This window comes from Perca fluviatilis, chromosome 11, assembly GCF_010015445.1.
Source record: "Perca fluviatilis chromosome 11, GENO_Pfluv_1.0, whole genome shotgun sequence".
Classification (NCBI taxonomy): domain Eukaryota; kingdom Metazoa; phylum Chordata; class Actinopteri; order Perciformes; family Percidae; genus Perca; species Perca fluviatilis.
In genome coordinates this window covers 8380172-8400587 of record NC_053122.1, presented here as the reverse complement: position 1 = coordinate 8400587, position 20416 = coordinate 8380172, and the positions used below count along the sequence as shown (strand labels likewise).

At 38.6% G+C, this 20416-nt stretch overlaps 1 protein-coding gene and 1 long non-coding RNA gene across 3 annotated transcripts; one reads left to right on the top strand and one right to left on the bottom strand.

The window, feature by feature from the left end:
• Positions 1 to 3583: 3583 nt before the first annotated feature.
• LOC120568255 lies at positions 3584 to 7077 on the bottom strand. Of its 2 annotated transcripts, none has more exons than XR_005640692.1 (4): positions 6750 to 7077; positions 5374 to 5461; positions 5062 to 5116; positions 3584 to 4111 (listed from the first exon to the last, which is right to left on the bottom strand). It is a non-coding gene; the product is annotated as an uncharacterized LOC120568255 (long non-coding RNA). The 2 variants fall into 2 exon arrangements; XR_005640693.1 differs by lacking the exon at positions 6750 to 7077 and adding an exon at positions 6559 to 6742.
• Positions 7078 to 9264: 2187 nt separating this feature from the next.
• Positions 9265 to 20416, top strand: LOC120568405 (carbonic anhydrase-like). The gene is made up of 7 exons (XM_039815918.1): positions 9265 to 9522; positions 10537 to 10734; positions 12414 to 12532; positions 15477 to 15569; positions 15687 to 15749; positions 15930 to 16085; positions 18212 to 20416. Exons 1-7 carry the CDS (start codon positions 9489 to 9491, stop codon positions 18329 to 18331), a joined length of 783 nt encoding a protein of 260 aa, XP_039671852.1. The 5' UTR covers positions 9265 to 9488; the 3' UTR covers positions 18332 to 20416.

Here is a 20416-nt window from a genome sequence, read left to right as displayed (position 1 = left end):
TCACATCCTTCCAATTATTCTGATGGCATACATTTATGTTTGGAGTACATTGAAACACTGTCTGTAAAAACTGGTGCAGTTTGTTATTTTCAACCCTATTTTTCAGTGACAGATCTGTGCATTGCCACCAGATTTGGCCAAAGGATAAATTAACATTTCCTGTCCAAAAAGTAGTAAAAAGCAACATGCTTGTCCAGTCCGACCCCTATTCTATACTGATTTAATCTATTAATACCCCCCAGCTTCCATTTCCACAACAATATAATCAACAATGTGAAATAAGAAAAGAAAACCATCAACAATATCACTATTAGCATACCATACATTCCCCTTCCTCATTTCTGTAGCCTAACTTTCAAAAATACTTATTAGTTTTTTTTAAACCGTCTGCTATTTTTACTGTGTTTGATTTCTTCCTACAGTCCATTCCAGAAAATCACCCCATAAATTGATACGCACATACATTTAAGGTTGTTGCGAACACAAAGTAGTTTCAAAGTTTTCCCACAATCTATATTTTCTGTCCAAGAAAATGTTTTTGTATATCGCCAGAAAGTGGATAATTTCTTGCCTGTACATCGTTTGTGCCATCTTACATTCAACGTTTCTTCTTAATTTCAATGTTTAAAAAAAAAAATAAAAATTGTTATTGTGTTCCAGATATCTAACATTGTTTACTATCCTTACGGCTTTAGTATGGATAATGACTGTAGGGTGCTTTTGTAGGTGCTGCCTCACTCCTCCACTCAGTAATTCATATACGGTAACACAAGTGAATAATGCCTGCCTTAAATTGTTACATGTTGGCTGTTCTGTTACCATGGATACAGTCACCTGGTAACTGAATACTTAAGAAAAGTTCTTATTTTGAAGACACCAACTTATGATATACTGTTACAGTTTGTTTCAATTGCTTGAGCACAATTTTGAAAACAGGGACAGTCTTTTTCAAAACACTACACACAATTAGCACAACCACACACCCAATTAGCAGAACACCTCAGACCCTTTGCAAAATGAAACACTCTTGCAAAAACTATACACTAATTTATAAAAAACATATTTTGTTACCATATGAAACACACACGTTTCATTTGACTTAATTGCTGTTGCTAACCTAAAACACTTTTAGAAATTCTACTTCTCAGTGATTAGAGTACTGCAAATGAAGTACACAGAGAAAGTGCAAATTTACAATAAGTTCACCAAACACTACACAAGACCAATGCTGCAGACTGAGGAAAATATTATTTATTTCTCTCCATATACCCAAATCAGTCAACATGTCAACATGGAGAATCACAAGTTTTCATGCTACTACAGTAGTGTGCATAACACTGTTAGCTCAGCAAACAAACCTAACATACAGTATCCAGTACAGGTTAACTTGCAATCACAAAAAAAAAAATAGAAAAAAACAACAACTAGACATTATCTCTACACCTAGCTGGACCTTGCACCACATGGCACACTCTTCATTCATATTACCAGATTTGTCTAACCAACTACACACTGTTGTACATAATGAAAAGCACTCTCATCTTTAGTATGCTGTATCATAATACTAAAATAGTTCAAATTGTAGAAAATTCGTCAGATTGTTCACATGCACAGATCATGGTCATTGCACAGACCTTATCATGGTCATTGCATTTCTGTGCGTGATTTTTATTTTTATTCTTATGTATGTGTGATATATGTGTGTATATGTGTTTGTTGTGTTACTGCACTGAAAAAAATGTTGAGTGTTATTTACTTGGGAAAACCTAGGAAAGTTTTTGCACTTAGAAATTGTAAGTAAATTCTACAAGGGCAATCATCAAGTAAACTTTACTTGCAGATATAAGTTTCTTTTACTCGCAAACCTCAAGTAATTTACTGATGTTTATTGATATTGTTATTGAATTTTACTCTCTCATTCTTTGTAAGTTTTACTTATCCTCTGACTGCTTCAAACTGAAAAATCTCACCTAAAACCAATGGCTTTTCAAGGTAATTTTTAAATACTTTTTCTAACTTATTTATGGACTATATTTAAGTAAAATTTACACAACATTTTACATATTTTTTCTGCAGTTTAAATTGGCTAAATGTGTTCTTAATGATTGTTTATTGAAACAATGACTTAAAACTTTAACTTAACCCATTTATTTAAAGAAATATTTTTTTCAATGAAACATTTTCCAGCAAGTTTGCATGGCAAAACAACAAGGTATAGTTCAACCTAAAATGAATTTTGTTATCTAGTCACGCCTTTGTCAAAAACAAGTTAACATCAGTGTTCTTCTGCGCGTTTGAGAGACGCGTTTTCCGTTCAACTGCAGTGAGTCATCCAAATTACATCAATAATCAATAAAATGTCTCCATACTGCTCATCTGAGGTAATCCAAGTGTCCTGTAGCTCACACATGCCAAGACGTTTGTAAAAAACATTACAAATGTGTTTTCAACTTTGTTTGCTCTGCTGCTCTTCCCATGCGTGCCCCTTCCAACGCCACACGCAAACTTCCACACTATTAACTTCCAGCCAGCCCGTCCGTGTTCACCTAGCACCACAGAGGAAGCAAAGCATAGCAAACGCAGCCAAAACACAATTTTGTTATGGTTTTTTTTGTAAACATCTAGGAATGTGTAAGATGCAGGACACTTGGGTTACTTCAGATGAGCAGTATGAAGACATGTTTTTGATTCATGACATTTTTTGGATGTTTGAAGACAAGTTGATGTTCACTGCAGTTTTGTGAGAAACAAACATGAGAGAAGAGCATGAATGTTGACCAAAATTCAGTCCTATTGGCATCAGGGTGAGTAGATGACAGAAATTTCATCTTAGTGTGGCTAAAATAGGTTTGAGGTAGCTTGTTAAAGGCACAAGGAAAAGTTCAGGAACTGTTGGCATTAGGGATGGGCATCGTTTGGATTTTAACGATTCTGATTCCAATTCCGATTCTTCCTTTCGATTCCGGTTCTTATCGATTCTCGATTCAGATTCTTTGAGTGGTGGAGTTGAAACGGGTTAGATGCTTATTTCACAAATAAGAGGAAAGTTTTATTTTGATTCATAGGTGGGTTGCAGTTTTACAACGCAAAATAAAGCCACACTAGAGCTCCGCTTACTGTGCTGCACGGCTGCAACACAACAAGCGCCTGGCTGCTACGGAAACCAAAACTTGCGCATATTAAATTTGGAACCTATGATCAGATTTGAAACCAAATCCTCCAAACGATTCCAATAAAGAAACGATTCTGATGGAATCGTAATTTTTGAAACGATTCCGATTAGGAATCGGTTCTCGATGCCCAACAGTACGTACCGTACAGTACGTACGGTAACCTATCTTTTGGATAGGCTTTTTAACCTTAAACTCTCTAAAAAAAATATTGACATGCTTCAGGAACCTTCAGTGCATCTTAAAAGACATGCTTATTATTGGTTTCATCTTTAAACATTGCATCTTAAAGAACAGTGTTTTGCCCTGAGGTTCTAAACATGTATCATGAGTAATATCCTACAAAAAGCAGAGCATCTTAACAATAAAAAGTGGGATATTTTGCCCCTTGCACTTTACATGCCCACCTCACATCTGTGACCCATTGAAAATGGCCCCACGACCCACCAGTTGAGAACCTCTGGTTTGACTTGAAAATGCTGATCTAACTTCTTTTCTTTTGTCCCCACAACTTAGCCACTCTACATGGCCACATGTTTAATACAGTGCAACAAGTTAAAATAAAAACTACATCATTAAAACGAGAGAAAAATAAGAAAATAGACAAATAGCCACATAAACAACTGTGCCATATTTTTCTTTTAGCGCCCTCTTTGAAATGACAACTCATGGGTCAAACATGTGCATTCAAGTTATAAGTTTTGTTTAGCTTTTAAAATTTTCAAAAGTGTACTTCGTTTTTCAAGTTCATGGCATAAATGATGCCTACGAGCAGGAGACAGTCTTTTGCAACACTTCCACAGTTGTCAAGTACCTCATGCCCTTCAATAACAATCGACATCAGTTTCGGATGCAACTTCATCTTCTTCACTTGTGTGGAAGACACAGATCCTTAGGACTTGCTCAGCCTGGTCCTTTTGAGCTTCCTCTCTGCTGATATTCTGTAAAACATATGCAAATCCATGTTCAGGTGCATAGTAAAGCTTACTTGTTTTATTCAAGTTATAGACTAGTGTCAAAAATATCAATATTTCAATACCTATCGATCTTAAACATTTGAAATAATTTCACTAAGTTTAGAAATGTAGACTTTGAAACATACAAAAAGGAGACTGCCAACTGAGGAGGAAAGGGGTAGCAGGGAACTAGAGAGTGCATTCTATATGATGATGGTGTTGTTATTTGTCTCTTTTGTATATGCCTTTGTGTTGTTAGGGTCTGGAAACATATAGGCTTTACTTAGTCCAACCCCTTTTCAAACTCTTGTAAGTACTGTCTGCTGCGGAATTTGGAGTCTTGTGAATATTCAGTTTGAAATAAATTTTTCTGATTCTGAAAATATTCTTGTTCCACAGTACCGATAACAGCTGAAGTGTGCACTCTTTTACATGCACAAACAACCTGTAGTAAATCAGGCCTTTTGGACCTTATGCACAACTCTAGTGATTCCTGAACTTTATTTCCTATCTCTCATTATTGGAAACACTGAATAATACAGATGTGCGTGTAGCATGCAGAGAGGAGAGGACAAAGGAGAGGGGAAGAGAGAAGGAGGGAGGAAAGAGGACAGAGGAAAAGAAAAACAAGGAGAGGAGAGTGGAAGAATGAGGAAAGCAAAGGAGAAGAGAGAAACAAGGAGAGGAGAGTGGAAGAATGAGGAAAGCAAAGGAGAAGAGAGAAACAAGGAGAGGAGAGTGGAAGAAAGAGGAGGGGAGAAGAGAGAAGAGGAGAGAGAAAAGAACAGGAAAAGGTCAAAAGGCCATTTCATCTTTTTTTTTAAATCGGGAAAATATAGACAAATAAATCAAACCTCATCTGAACTAGATTTTCATATCAGTATAAAAGTCAACTTAAAACTAAGAATGAGAGGTACCTAGGGTTTTAGATTTACCTTACATTAGCCATTCAAATCAAATGCTGTAGCAGGAGAACTTTTCCGGTGGAGGCTGTAAAATACAAAGAAATCTATTAATGCGTCATACTCAAAGTTACTTTAATGCCAGGGATAATGGAGAAGCAGCATTTCTTAGGCTATATTCATATCACTATAGATATAACCAATTTCCTTTTAACTTTTGTATAAATTACATTTTATAACTTCACAATTCAAAATATATTCTGCTTCATTTTAATTTGGAATAGTATTTATAATCTGTTACAACGTATGAAGTGCAAAGCACTACACAATTATTTATTTTTTTACCTGAATTGCCAGCTTTGCTTGTGACACAGCTTGCTGTTGTGGCTGCTTGAGAGGGCACTCTGTCAAATTTAAAGTTGTTGCATTGGGGCTTAAGGACAAAAACACACAAAATAATACATTAAAAATACAGAATACTACAAGAAATACTACATTAAAACCACAGACTCATGTAACCAAAATGAACTGCACCACTATCAAACCAATGACATTTTTAATGAATGAATATTCTGTCAAATAACAATATCGCTCTGATCTGATCTAAAAAAAATAAATAAATCTTAAATTAAGAAAATCCTGCATTTTTGCCGCTGTGATTTGGTTCCTCTCCTCAAAAAAAGCAGTAGAGCATTGCCGGTCTAGATTCACGTTGTTGAGAGCTGTGTCATATGTATCAAGAATAATGCAAATCAAAATTTAAACAGTATAAACAGAATCAGAATAGAAAACATTGAGGCTTCATATTAAATTATAAGCAAAATATAGACGAGGGAATTAGAATTAGTTCTTTTAATTGAAATATGACACAAAGTATTTCATATATGGAATATAAATATACTGCCACAGTAAGAAGCAAATCTGAAATTCCAGTAAATAAAATTATACTTAACATGATAAAACAGTGACATTTTGTGGGAATGAACATCTCTCCTGTCCTCTGTTTGCTCTGCAGATGCATAGACTGTCTGTCTCAGTAAGATTTTAGATTTGTGGCAAACTAAGAGTACACTGCAAAATAACAAAAACGATAGCTTCCTCTTTAGCTTATTTATAATAATTAGCATCAGGGTTTGGGTGAGGTCTGGCAGAGGCTGCTGTGTAGCTCGTGGCCTCTCCAAGCAGACCTAGAGAGCTTAAACGTTTTTTCCTCCTCCTTTTTCTGCTCCTATGTTTAGCGGGTGTGTACTCTGTCGTTGCCTTGTGTTAATTATGCGAAGGGAACTCATCATTTTGGCAAACCCGCCATTTATCCACAGTATCTAGCAAAGGCACACACACACAGGTCTTACTGCAAGTGCAAAATAAAAGAGGTTAGCTGGTTAGCTAGCTAGCAACACGTGTCGCACTGGCCACATTATATAAATAAAGAAAACCACCGTCAACTTTAGCTACATTAAAAGAATGTGCTCGACCGTTCGGGAGCTATACGTTTCATAAACAAAATAAACCACTAACTTGTGCCCTTACCAAGGGGACAGCAAGGTCCGACTGCTGTAGGCTACCCCCAGGGTGCACGACCCAAGTCCACAGGTACGTTGTGTTTAGTGACCATAGTAAAATTAAGCTACAGTGATACGTGATAGGTGATAATGGCAAGTGGGATCATATTATATTTTAACTCCGTTACATATGCAGGAAAAAAACCCTGAATGACTTACCTTTAAGATGATTTAGCTGCTCCTGTCTCCATTTAACCTGAACTCCATCGTCGTCTTCTTGTGTTTTGGCGGACAACGAAGCGCATGCGTCCTGTTTGCGCGTCACATGGCGCATGCGCGCATTCGAAAAACGCCAACAGTATTTAAACTTACTTGGTATTTGTAAGTTCATGTGCAATGACTATGAAACCTTTGAATATTATGTGAAAATACATAATAAAACTTACTCTTCCCACACAGTTTATTTATTACATGAATGACATATATAGTTTTACTTGAATAATTCCAGTTCTCACTGATACTTACAATTAGAAAATAAAAATTGTGACAGTTAACCTAATAAATATTACTACACCACAAAATCATTTTTTTCAGTGTGTAAGGTTGTGTAAGCTACTGGATCCTAAAATTTCCTTCGGGATGAATAAAGTATCTATCTATCTATCTATCTATCTATCTATCTATCTATCTATCTATCTATCTATCTATCTATCTATCTATCTATCTTTCTAAATATTTGCAGATATACACACATGCTGTTGAACCATTTATGTTTTTATTTTTCACCAAACAATTCAGTGCAAGATATGCACAGCAGATATATTTACATGGGACTGAGCAGAAATATGCTCACAACAAACAGTAAACTGAAAAAGAAAATTGCAGACAAAATATATAGAAAAAAAAGAGGTGCTCACATGTGGTCTTTTTATAGTGCTTACTTCCTGATTGAAGTGGTAACAATAAAGCATTGAGGTGTTTGGCCTGGTGGCGCATATGTTGGCCAATAAGCTCATGTAGTGTCATTTTGAATGGCAGTGTTTAGAAATGGCAAACATGTGACTTTATGTCAGATTGTTGTGTCTTATGCAGAGAACCGTGTTCAGTGCATTTAAAAAGTGCCATTTCGAATTGCAAAATGTGCGTAAAGCAGAAAATGTGTTTAGACTTTTGGAGACTTGAGAAGAGGTTTTGCTCTCTGTGTGTCAGTTTAAATAATTGTGCTATGCATGGCATTTTAGTGTGTTAGCAACTGGAAAAAACTGTAAGATTTGGCTGACTCTTAGTCCAGCCTCCCTCAGCGTCAGTCCGTGGTTCACAACATGGTCCACTAGTGTTGTGCAACTTTCATTTGATAAATTGATCAATGATCAATGACATCATGATAAATGTCTGTGTCAAATGCATACAAGTGTGTTTAGTGTTTTGCAATCACTGTGTGTAATGTTTTGCAAAAAGTGTGAAGCTGACATTGTGCTTACAGTTGTGCAGATCTAGGCCAGTGTTTTGCTCCTTGAGTGTAAGGTTTTGCTAACTGTGGGAAAGTTTTAATTTTAGTATGTAAGCAATTGTTAAAAAAAAACTTTTATATGATACATCTATGTATGTTTGTTTATCCACAACAGACACCAAAAGAAACATATCTCTGGAAAAAGTAAGTTGCCTACCTATGTGTATAATCTGCGTCAGTTCGAGTTACTCGAAAGAAGGGATGTCATTTGTTATACTTAAGTGTTAATTAGGGCTAGTGTGTGTGTGTGTGTGTGTGTGTGTGTGTGTGTGTGTGTGTGTGTGTAGGTTAGGGTTAGGGTTAAGGTTAAGGGTAAGGGGCTAGGGAATGCATTATGTCAATGATGGGTCCCCACAAAGATAGTGAAACGCACTATGTGTGTGTGTGTGTGCGCGCGCGCGCGCGCGTGCGTGTGTGTGTGTTTGTGTGTGTGTGTGTGTGTGTGTGGTTAGGGTTAGAGTTAGAGTTAAGGTTAAGGGTAAGGGGCTAGGGAATGCATTATGTCAATGATGGGTCCCCACAAAGATAGTGAAACGCACTGTGTGTGTGTGTGTGTGTGTGTGTGTGTGTGTGTGTGTGTGTGTGTGTGTGTGTGTGTGTGTGTGTGTGTGTGTGTGTGTGTGTGTGTGTGTGTGTGTCTGTGTGTGTGCTTGTAACAATTCATTTTATATAATTATTTTACAGGACAAACATGAATAATAATCAGAGATCCAATTTGGACTGAGAGTGGAGGTCTGAGGGTGGGTTGCAGGGTTATATGCCCCAATATGTCTCTGTCCGGCCCTGCAGAGAGTCACAGGCATGCACATCCCAGGTAGCCTTCATTAAGCAGAAGCCTATAGGCTTATACACCGGGATCTGGATAACCGAGATCAAAGAAGGCCTGGCAAGAGGTGAAAAGAAAAATGTCGACTTCAGGATATTGCGATAAAATCCTCTAGACCTACGATCCTCACAGCGCTGCTCCAAACGCTGATCCTTTAACAGCTGCAGAGCAGCGCGCGGCGGTAAGGTGGATAGAATAAATGTGTGTGGATGATGTGCGCGCATCAGGGACTAATCCATCTCTGCCGGGAGCGGAGAGAGATCAGGGATCAAATAAATAAATAAATCCAAATAGCATTTCTTCAACAATCTGCCTCTCTGGATATTCCGAATGAGCGACGGCAGGGACGCAGAGGAGAGGCGAGGAGGTGGAGAGCTCCAGGAGGCTGCCCTGTTCTCCTGATTAACCGGCCCGCTGAAGGGCCGATAAACCAACCCCACCCCCCCTCCGCTGTGAGGACTGAGAGGAGACAGGCTATATATAAAGCCCAGCAGCAGCCTTTCAGCGGGCATCTGCCACCAGATCATCATCACCCTCCTCTTCTGTATCTTTTCGACCTGCAACCTGACTTGGATTAATCATTGTTTTTGTGTTATCAGGATAGCACACAGTAGGAGCAACCATGTCTCACGGATGGGGATACGGACCAACTAACGGTGAGGACCTCTCATCATGGATGTTCAGGTTTTCTATATGTAACAAGTTGCTGCCCCACTCTGACATCAATTATGCATCCGTGCAGACAATAATTTGCCATTTCTCAGTAACAATTTCATTACTTAAATATTTACATTATCACAGTAGCATAACTTCAATTTACAGTTGATATAGTTCATTGAACTACTACTACTCAACTGGTTAAACAGGGAAACATTTGTTCTTTTTAATTCAGCTATTATGTAGGACAGTTAGTGGCTACTCTGTAGGTTGTGCAAAACATATGAAAAACTTAAAAAATAAAATAAAAACTATTGCTAGAGTTTGAACTACCCCTATTTATATTCATCTATAAATTGACTTAAATTGGAACCTTTATTGTTAATGGATTATAATGATTTTATTGAGGTATGAGAAGGATGTGTGTGTGAAGGATCTAAAATAGCCTCTTATAAAGCAACAGAAGTAAGGATAGAGATTACAATTTGCTATCAGTGGTTTTATTTAAGGTACATTTACTTTACTCAGTTGCAAGGTATAGCCTATTTTAACTTCCATTTTACTTTCTATTTTTTTTTAATGCTGCTTAAACTGTAATGCAGTACTTAACATGAAAAACAGAAGTTAACATGAAAATCACTAGTACACTAGTAATATCATGCCGACAGAGGCCATTGCATATTGAATAATTGTACCTCTCCTTTGACTTTGAGTACATTTTTCTGATAATACTTTATTTTTACATACTCCTAGTGAGTATTTTTGCACCGCGGTTTTGCTACGTGGAACCTTAAAACTTTCAACTGTGGTATCATGTGAAGGATTTGAATACTTTGCGGCACTACTGCCTGATAGAGCAAGGAAAAAAATGGCAAAGAAATGATAATTATTATTTTCTTTAACTATTGAAGAGGTTGGTGTGGAAATACTCCACACACAGAAAATAATAGAATTGGACAAAACAGTGTGCTATTAACATGTACTTTTTTAAATATTTGAAATTGTATTTGTAGGACCTGACAAATGGGGAGAAGATTTTCCTGTAGCTAATGGGCCCAGACAGTCTCCCATCAACATTGTCCCGAGGGAGGCCCAATATGACCACACTCTGAAGGCTCTAAAACTCAAGTATGACCCCTCCAACTCCAACGGCATTCTCAACAACGGACACTCCTTCCAGGTGGACTTTTTGGACGACACAGACAGTTCCAGTAAGTGCCGCTCAGCTCCTAGTGTTGGGACACAAAAGAAGACATATAGCCATTTACCCATGCACATCTAACACATCGTCATACCTAAACATCATAGGTTGATTTCCAAAACCTCCCAAAATTGGCGGGTTAATAATGTGACCGTTCTATTTAATGTAACTGGCTCAGTTTAAGCATGTAGTAAACGTTTTGAAACCAAACTAGTTACGTTTAGGCAATAGAAATACATAGGGTGAGTGAAACATCAGGGATTGGCTTAAAATGAGTCACGTAAAACTACTAAAATTAGTTTGTAGCGTGATGTCATGACGTCACTACATCAGAGACTAAGGTCCATAAAACTTAAAACTTGATTAATTTCAAAATAACAGTTTTGGTTTCACACGGCACACGGACCATGATCTCCTGGGAAAAGTGTTTTGCGATAATAATTACAGCCATGAGAGGTCGCCGCCTAACAAGACACGTCATTTTGGGTCATTATGATCTGCTTTCAAATCGACCTATAAGGTTGTTTTCTGGGTGAGGACAGGCAGGCACATTTTGGAATCTTAGTCGTCCTTGAATACATGTAGTTGCTTTGCACAGCTGTTGCAGCAAATATAATTTTCTACAACAGTATTAGTACCGGTTAACTTTATCTGTCTGTCTTGTTAATGCCTCCACCCCTGCATGTACTGTAGCAGATAAGGGCGTCGGATGATGTCAGCACTGTTTAAGTATCAGGAGGTCAACAGGACATATGCGCCCCGCCTCACCCTGCTGCGCTGACACTGGTTATTCAACATTCATCCAACAGTGCAACTCATGAAAAGCATATCAATATATGTAATACATATGTATAAACTAAATTCAATGCATATAAAACATAAATAAACAATATATAATTTAGACTCTGAGTTTATTATGGCACCAAATATTGCCCAATATTGCAGCAGAAACAGTGGTAAAACAGAAGTTAACATGAAAATCACTAGTCATGAACTACCAGAAGGGTGCAACAGAGACTGACTGATATTTAATATTGAGACAAATTTATAAAAGAATGGTCAAAACAGGCAGAGATTATGAGTCAATCTCCAAAAACCCAGATTTCCCATGATGCACCTCAACCATGTCTTTTATTGGAACTTCCCTGACATAGTAAACACCCACACCTATCAAATTCCACACCTCCAGTTTGAAACAGGCTTTTCTGTTATAAATGTGTATTCTCCGTGCCGATGACATCAATATGACATCATCAGTGTAATTTCCTCAGGCTAGGTAGAGTAGTACTTACCATGACCTTTACTTATGTGAAAGATTCAGTGGAGTGCACCTTTAAAAAGTGATGGAGGATGTCTAGCAAGTGAAATTTCACAGAACATGGTTCTGTGTTACATGGTTAAAACAAACGAAATATATATACCATTTGAATTTTCACCTTTGACTCAGAGAACTAATGACACCATGCTGATTCCTTTGATAAACAGGACCACAGAAACAAACGTTAAAAGGAGAATGTACATTTGACATTAAATAGAAACAATAAAAGCATTAAAAATGGATTATAAACAAGGAGAAGAACACGTCATTACCGACTGTATGATACTGACAAGCACGGATATACTTCAATGTTGGTGTTAAATATTTTCCTGGGTGCATCTCTAATGATTTGTTTGTTTTGTTCTAACCAGCCCTGACTGGAGGTCCTATTTCTGGAACTTATCGTTTGAAGCAGTTTCATTTCCACTGGGGAGCCAGTGACGACAGAGGCTCAGAGCACACTGTCAACGGCATCAACTTTCCCTGTGAGGTACTGAAGCTACTGGAGCTTCTGCTTACATCCACCGCATACAGTAACAGCTCCTCAATTCGTGTTATTTGATACACGACTAGCATGCGTGGTGTTAATGTTGGGACTATCCGTCTTTGTCGAGAGGCTTACAGTGCTTTCCATTTACCTCGGAACTTGGAAGCCGAAGCTGGAAATGACGTCCCACCCGAGTTGAATGCGTTCCATTTACAAGTCGGATTTACATTGTTTTCATTTGCTCTAGCCAGGTTAGCCATTGTTAGCAATGCCAGTTTATAACAACGCATTACGCTGTTTTTGTGCATACAAACAGACTGACAACATTGTCCACGGATAGAATATGGACAGCCCTGCGTGTAGGAATTATTTAGTGAGACGCAAATAACAAAGAAGTGCTTATAACTGTATGTTACTAGAGCTTTCACAACTGATGCAGCCATGTTGGATTTTTAGCTCGGGGTACTCGGTGGTTGCCATTGACATATGTTGCCCAAGTTCGGAGCTCGGAAATCCGAGGTCAGGGGGGCATGTTTCCGACTTTGACCTCGGAAAATCTGAGTTCCGAGTACAAATGGAATGCACTATTAGGTAAACAATGTGAAAGTAACAAATCTTTTCAATTAAATTTCAATTCCATTTTATTTATAGTGTTAAATCACAACAGGAGTTATCTCAGGACACTTTACAGATAGAGTAGTCTAGACCACACTCTATAATTAACAAAGACCGACAGTGGCGAGGAAAAACTTCCTTTAAACAGGCAGAAACCTCAGACAGACCCTGACTATTGCTGGGCGGCCATCTGCCGCTGCCGGTTGGGACACGGAGACAGAGATACAGATATAGAGAAATATGATTAATAATAATTATAGCAGTTGGTATGATGAACAGTGGCACTTATAGTAAGTAACAATAAAGGTAATAGAACTATGACTAGAAATAATAGTTGTAGCAGTGCAGGCCGTAGCAGGGCATCGAGGAGGACGACGGCTGCAGCTGCAACCACGACTTAGGTGCCAATCCAATCCAAGGAAATTTGCAAGACCAGAAAACGTAAGGACTCGTGGTAACAAGCTCCCTGGAGCCAAGTTAGTAACAAGCATTACTGGGACATGAATGCACACAGATGGAGAGAGAGAGAGGAGCTCAGTTTGTCAAAAGAAGTCCCCCAGCAGTCTAAAACTAAAGCACGCAAACCTGAGCCAGCCTACAAAGGGTTGGTAGATGAATCCAACAGCTATGAAGAGAAGCAGAGATAAGGAGGGGGTGCCGTTTCTGCAGCAAGACACACCCTCTCTTGCAGAAATCTTTATATTGGTTCTTTCTATTTTTCATAGGACACTGCAAAAATACAGAATGTATGACTTTATTCTGTATTTTTAGGGTTTACATTCTACACTTAAAAATGACTGTGGGTAATTAATAGATTAATTCCCAAATCTTTCGTCCCAATATATCAGATTACTATTACTAACCATTTTTAGGCCAATAAACAAAGACATGAATAAATGATTCTGTATTCTAGTGTGAAAAGGCTTTTAACACCATTTAGATTTCCATGTAGTGACAAAGAATGTACAGATAAACACATAAAAACTTGGACCCATGACCTCGGTACTGTATTTCCATAATCCTGACTGTGGCACTGCCACGAGGAGACTATAGCAAATTAATCTGATAAAGTCTTAAATGATCACAGATGGGCCTCCCACTCTGTTCTCTCCGACATTTTTGGACCTAGCTGAAAATAATACAGGCTTGAAAATAATTGCAATTGGCTGTCTCTTCAGATCACTGTCTCATTTTACAGGCTAAATCATTCATACAGATAGCTAGAAAAGGCAATTAGCTGTAATTTGTATGTATACCACATATTTATTACTGTAAGCCCCACATTGACTGCTGATGTATATGGCTGTGAAGATTGCGTAGGGATGAGGTCAGGGTAAATGGTTTATATAACACAGGGCTGTCAAGAAGGGGAGCGGAGTTTGTGTCCCTGAAGAATTTAAGGGGAAAACACAAGACTTTCACCCAGTAAACGGGTGTTTGTGTCCTGGAAGTACTACTTAACGGGGCTAGCCTGACAAGCCAGACCCACATCAAGATGTTGGGTCTGGGAACTCGCCATTGGCAGGGCTCAATCCGAGGGGCGGGATAAACGGTTGTCTTTCAAATTCCCTTTGCACGCAGTAGGATAGCGCTACAACCAACCAGAGCAACGTTAGTTGATAGATAACATTTTTGCCATATCTGGTCGACAAAACTACTTTTTTAAGAGTGACTTCAGTGCTCAACTCCAAGTCTTCCAGAGTCATGGCCAAAGCCAATTCGAAAGACCTCTGTTCTCCAGCAGCAGCAGCCATTCTTTGTTTTTAAGTAGCAGGGAATTCATGCAGAAACGTCGCAACTCTGCCATCCTTATGTTAAGCCCGCCCACCGACTCTATACACAATGTGATTGGCCTGACCAGAATTGGTTTTTTCCAACTTGCAAGCCAACGGAGAGTGGCTAGGCTGACACTGGCTACAAATTACATTTGCTGCCGCTAGGGTGCGTCTAGATTTCTAGGCTATGAGGGGGCTGGTGTTTAACGGAAACCACAATCTTTTTTCTAATCTTAGCTAGTCATTTCGGTGCCTAAACTTCGCCTCACGGTGCCCTGTACCCAGCTTACAGTTACCTTTCCTAAGCTAAACTCAACTGTAACGATCGCTTAACTTAACTGTCACGCTGGATATCATACGAATTGTAGCGCATGACTTTTCGTACGTTATCATAAAAAGCCGTTTTTGTACGATATCATGCGAACCCAATCATGAGAATACGTTCTATTGAATTAGAAAACAAAACACACTATCGCTCATGATAGGTTATGGATAAGATGAGATACTGTCTGTAGTCAGTGCCTTAAAAGTCAAACTTGGCTTCTTTTTCTTGTTAGCTTCATCTGGTGCACTGGAACACTAAGTACCCTAGCTTTGGCGAGGCAGCCAGCCAGCCTGATGGACTCGCAGTGGTCGGGGTCTTTCTCAAGGTGAGTCATCAGTGATTTATGCAAGGGACTAAATACGTTTAAGAGAAAAGCCAAATAATGAACACTGTATTTGAGTATTGTTAATTCAACTGTGTGTGTATCTGTGTTGTGCTCCAGATTGGTGCTGCCAACCCCAGGCTTCAGAAAGTTCTGGATGCTTTGGATGCAATTAAGTCTAAGGTAAAAAACAGTCCCAGAACTCACAAAACACAGATTTTCTGAAGACAAATGCGCTCATACCTTCTATGAACAGCAATTAATAAGTTTGGGCAACTGTCAGCTCAATTTTCATGGTGAACAAGGAGTAACAATTCCTTCCTCACCCCCTCTTTTCCCTCCTTTCTTCCCTGACACCTGCAGGGAAAGCAGACCACCTTTCCAAACTTTGACCCAAAGACTCTTCTTCCGGGTTCTCTGCATTATTGGACCTATGATGGCTCTCTGACCACGCCTCCCCTGTTGGAGAGTGTCACCTGGATCGTCCTCAAGGAGCCAATCAGTGTCAGCCCTGCACAAGTACTTAACTTTCATTACATACTTGCTCACTTCAAAATCAAAATGAGTGTTTTGACTATTGATATACTTGCCTTTGGTAGACTAAAGTTAGCTAACTAGCTCCTCTGTCTCTCCGGTCTTTCTATGTTGTTACGAAGGATGAAGTAATAAGTTGTCAAATTGTACTTTTGTAGCGACTGCCTAGTTAGTGAGCGGTTAAAAATGGTATTTGCCGGTGCTGCATTGGCTCAATTGATTGATCAATCATCGACGTACACTTACGTCCGGACCAATCATTGTACAAAGTTCCTCTCGTGCAGGGAGAGTACCGACTTTGAAGTAGGAGCTAAAAAAAGGTAATTTTAAAATGGCGTTCTAAGATCTACGATCATTTGTAGTTTTTGTGGTGCGGACAAAATAAAAAGGGCGGTTCTTAGAACTATGAAAAAGTTCCTTGTAATGTGCGTGCACATGCACACAATATCCTGTGTGTAATTCTGGCAGTCCTAAATACAGATACGTTTCTTGGCAGCCCACCTGCTGGTATGTAGGTTGGATATTAGGGGTATGAATCTTCACTGGTCTCACGATTCGATTACGATTATCCTGTCAACGATTCAAATCGATTCGATTCCACGATTATATATATGAACTCCCCTTTTTTAAGAGTATTTGCTCTTAAAAAATGCCCCTTCCTGAATGTAGCGGAGTCTGACAACAGACAAAAGGCGAAAACAAGTTAAAGCTGAAAGTGTTCATCTTAAAATGAGAAAATATAAGACTAATGTCATGACTCAGGTAGTCTGAGAAGGAAAAAAAGGCCAGTCAGTTGCTGATGAATTAAGAGAGCTGGCTTTTCCCTCATTAGTCTTAGGTAGTCTTACAGTATTTTTCAAATAAACTTCATACACACTTCAGACTTTGATTTGGTAGTCATCTCATTAAGTGTTTGTGCATGGTTTAGGGGGCCAGAATGTTGGTCCAAACATTGTCATTGTCAAGAGTGTCAGAAGCCGTATCGTGCTTTAGAGCAGGGTGGGGCTGAGCATTGAGGGCCTTCTGTTGTGTTCAGATTAAACTGATTCCCTGTATCTCTAGTGGCCAGTTTGCTATCTACCTCTTAGCATGATTAACACTGCCACCCTGTACTTTCATGTGACATCAAACACACATTGGTAAAAGGCTTTTTACTTTTAAAAAGGCTTAGGTTTAATGCTCAGTTTACCTCCCCTAAATAAAAGATTTCAATGTACACGTATAAGGTGTGCTTATATAGAAAACTATTTCCTTTCTGCAATGTATAAATTAAGCCACCGATGCACTAAAGAACAGCGCAACACTAAAAGAGGTGCAAGCATTGCTGAGTGAGCCTGCTGCGGGAAATTAAATCCAAGCTTAACAGCTAGCTAAAGGCTAAATGGCTCCCAGAGGAGTTGTTGTTTATGCCACACTGAGGCTTGCATGCAAACACAAACACACATGCACACGCACGCACACACACACACACACACACAGGTGTTTTACACTCACCATAGACCAACAATATTTCATTGTTGGACAATTTCCTTTCAAATTGCAAATCTTAATGCAAATATGTGCGATATGGGACTAGTTTTTGTGTCAGCAGCGCTGTGTTCTGCACCATCATGTGCACGTTGTAGATAACAACCACAGCAGGAGGGTGTGAGGTGGCTAACCCTGTATAACTGGGGCGGAGCTTCACTCCGGATTTTCCCTCCTGCCACCTAAAAAGAGACAAGTATTGTCTGGTTACATTACATAGGTAGGGTAGGAAATTGGCGTAAACAGCATTACTAATCTTGAAACCATTTTCTGTTATACTATGCTGGAATAAGGTTCACAAAATGAATGTTTATCTGACAAATCTGCTACATTTGAATCAAAAATAATAATAATAATCTTGGACGCTCTAAATGCAACAATGCTAAAGTTGTTGTTTGATACTTTGAATTGAAAATTAGGCCAACCGAATACAGTAATGACAAAAATGTAGGTTGCTGTATACAGATTGTTGTATCTGAGTGGAGGTCAAAGCACATTTCAGGACACAGGTTCATTGTTTTAAACTTTAAATCTTGATTATCTTTTCCTCTTTTTTCTTTCTCGTCGTCTCCTTTTCTCATTAGATGGCCAAGTTCCGCAGCCTCCTCTTCACTGGAGAAGGAGAATCTCCATGCTGCATGGAGGACAACTACCGGCCTCCTCAGCCTCTGAAGGACCGTAAGGTCCGCGCCTCCTTCAAATAAGCCCTGCTTCATCTTCATAGCTTCCGTGCCCCCTTGAGGCTTATCCTTCCCTCCTTTCCTGAACCTTCTTACTCCCATTTTTCTCCATATGCAGTCTTTACTTAGCTTGTATTAGCCCTATTGAAATTAACTTGAAAAGTAGAAACCTCTGCTTACACTTTTTATGACATATACTACCTGGATGTATCTTGAATGAAATAACTTTGAGCATTTTTTTTAAGCTTTGACACTATTAAGACATTGGCCCCATTTACACTTCTCAGTTTGAGTGTTTTATATCCAGATAAAATCCACTCCACCCTCTCGTCCAAATATGGCCACTTCCGGTTTAAAAAAACTCTACAAACCAATGGGTGACGTCACTGTTGCAACGTCCATGTAAACACGTTTTACAGTTTAAGAATGAGACAGAGAACCACGGCTAATTTCTGTGTCATTTTTGTGTAACTAACGTATCACGAGGACAGAGACAGAATATTGATTTATTTTAAAATAATCTGACAGTGAGTGGCTATTTTCACAGACTTCTCACTGACATGGTAACTCTGTGGGAGTAGTAAATATTGTGTATGTGTCCTGGAGATGGAGCTATAATGCACTTCAAACTACCAAGATCCGATATACCAAGACGCATTTAGTGACTATGTGTAAATGGGGTCATAGATTGGGCACTTGTGTGCCACTCATAGAAATATTACATACGCATTTTCCACTTGGTCAGACACTGCCTTAGCACAAAAAATGATAGCCTAAGAATGTTAGTCTATATCAGCTAACACAGGTTCCAAGGGACTAGTGATCTACTGAAATTGTCACAAATACTAACACTGGGACAGGAATTCTGACCCCTGATCTTGTTTTGTTTGTAACATGTTATGCAACCCATTTTCTCTGGTCACTTTATAACTAATAATCTAAATTATTTTCTTATTTATAAGAGTATAATTTTCAATCAACAGTAATATACTTTTTGTTAGCATTGTTGCATTGAAGTGAAAAAATGGGATGATGTGTGCTATATTCTACAATTGAAGGCAAAGGCACAAAAAACTACAAGTAATAAAAAAAAAATAATGATTCCTCCGTACTTTTTAAAAATAAGTAATATGCTTTGCCTTGTTTGAAAATGAAAGCCTTTATTAACTTACGGAAGCTTCTTGCTATGCATTCCATTCATTTATTGTGTTGTGATATTGTGCTGCAGACAGCTGCTCAGATTGTCAAAGCTTATGTTTTTATCGATGCCTTATTTTTGTCAGTTTGAGACAAAGTGATCATACTGAGTTTGGCCCTAACGTCTCGCATTGGTGACTATATATTTGTGCACTGTGGCAACCACCCATCCATTGGCACTTCTATACAAGTAGGATTTTTAGACGTATGATCATCTCGTGATGGCAATGCTATGGAATGCTCCAGTATGTTGTGAAAGACAGTCGTACCTATTGGCTGATGGTTCAGCCTCAGGCCATGTCTACACTAATGCATGTAAAAAGAAAAATGTGAATATTATTGTCTGTGTTGGGCTTCCATCCATTCTGGGTCAATGGAGGGTTTTTTTGTTACAAAAATCAGCCAGAACCCCACTAACACATCTGCATTGCTGATGCCATGGCTCAACTCATCAGTCTACGGTACGATTGTCACTCCATGTTTTATAAAAACTGATCAAAATCTACTGAACTGAACTACCTATCACCACAGTGCATTAAAATGTGCCTTTACGACTCATGTCTGACTGAGCTTCTAAGCTGGAAAGAATTGAAATAATCAATTTATGACTATACATTAACATAAGCTACAGTATCAACGTAGGTTATATAGTTTTTCTTGAAATACTTAGAGTTTCCCAGAAATGTCTGTAGTCATTACTCAAACTAAACTGAGATCAATGGCAGACCGGCGCAGTGTAACTTTCAATGTTATAAACCACTTTCAGAGTGTGGCTTTAGTGAAACAGATGTAACATTTTAAAGTGTGTCTCCTAAAACTTCTGTCATATTACAGATGGAAAATATTTTTTTTTTGTGAATCTATCATGTCATAATGGACAATAATTGTATCAATAAAAACTTGTAACTTGCA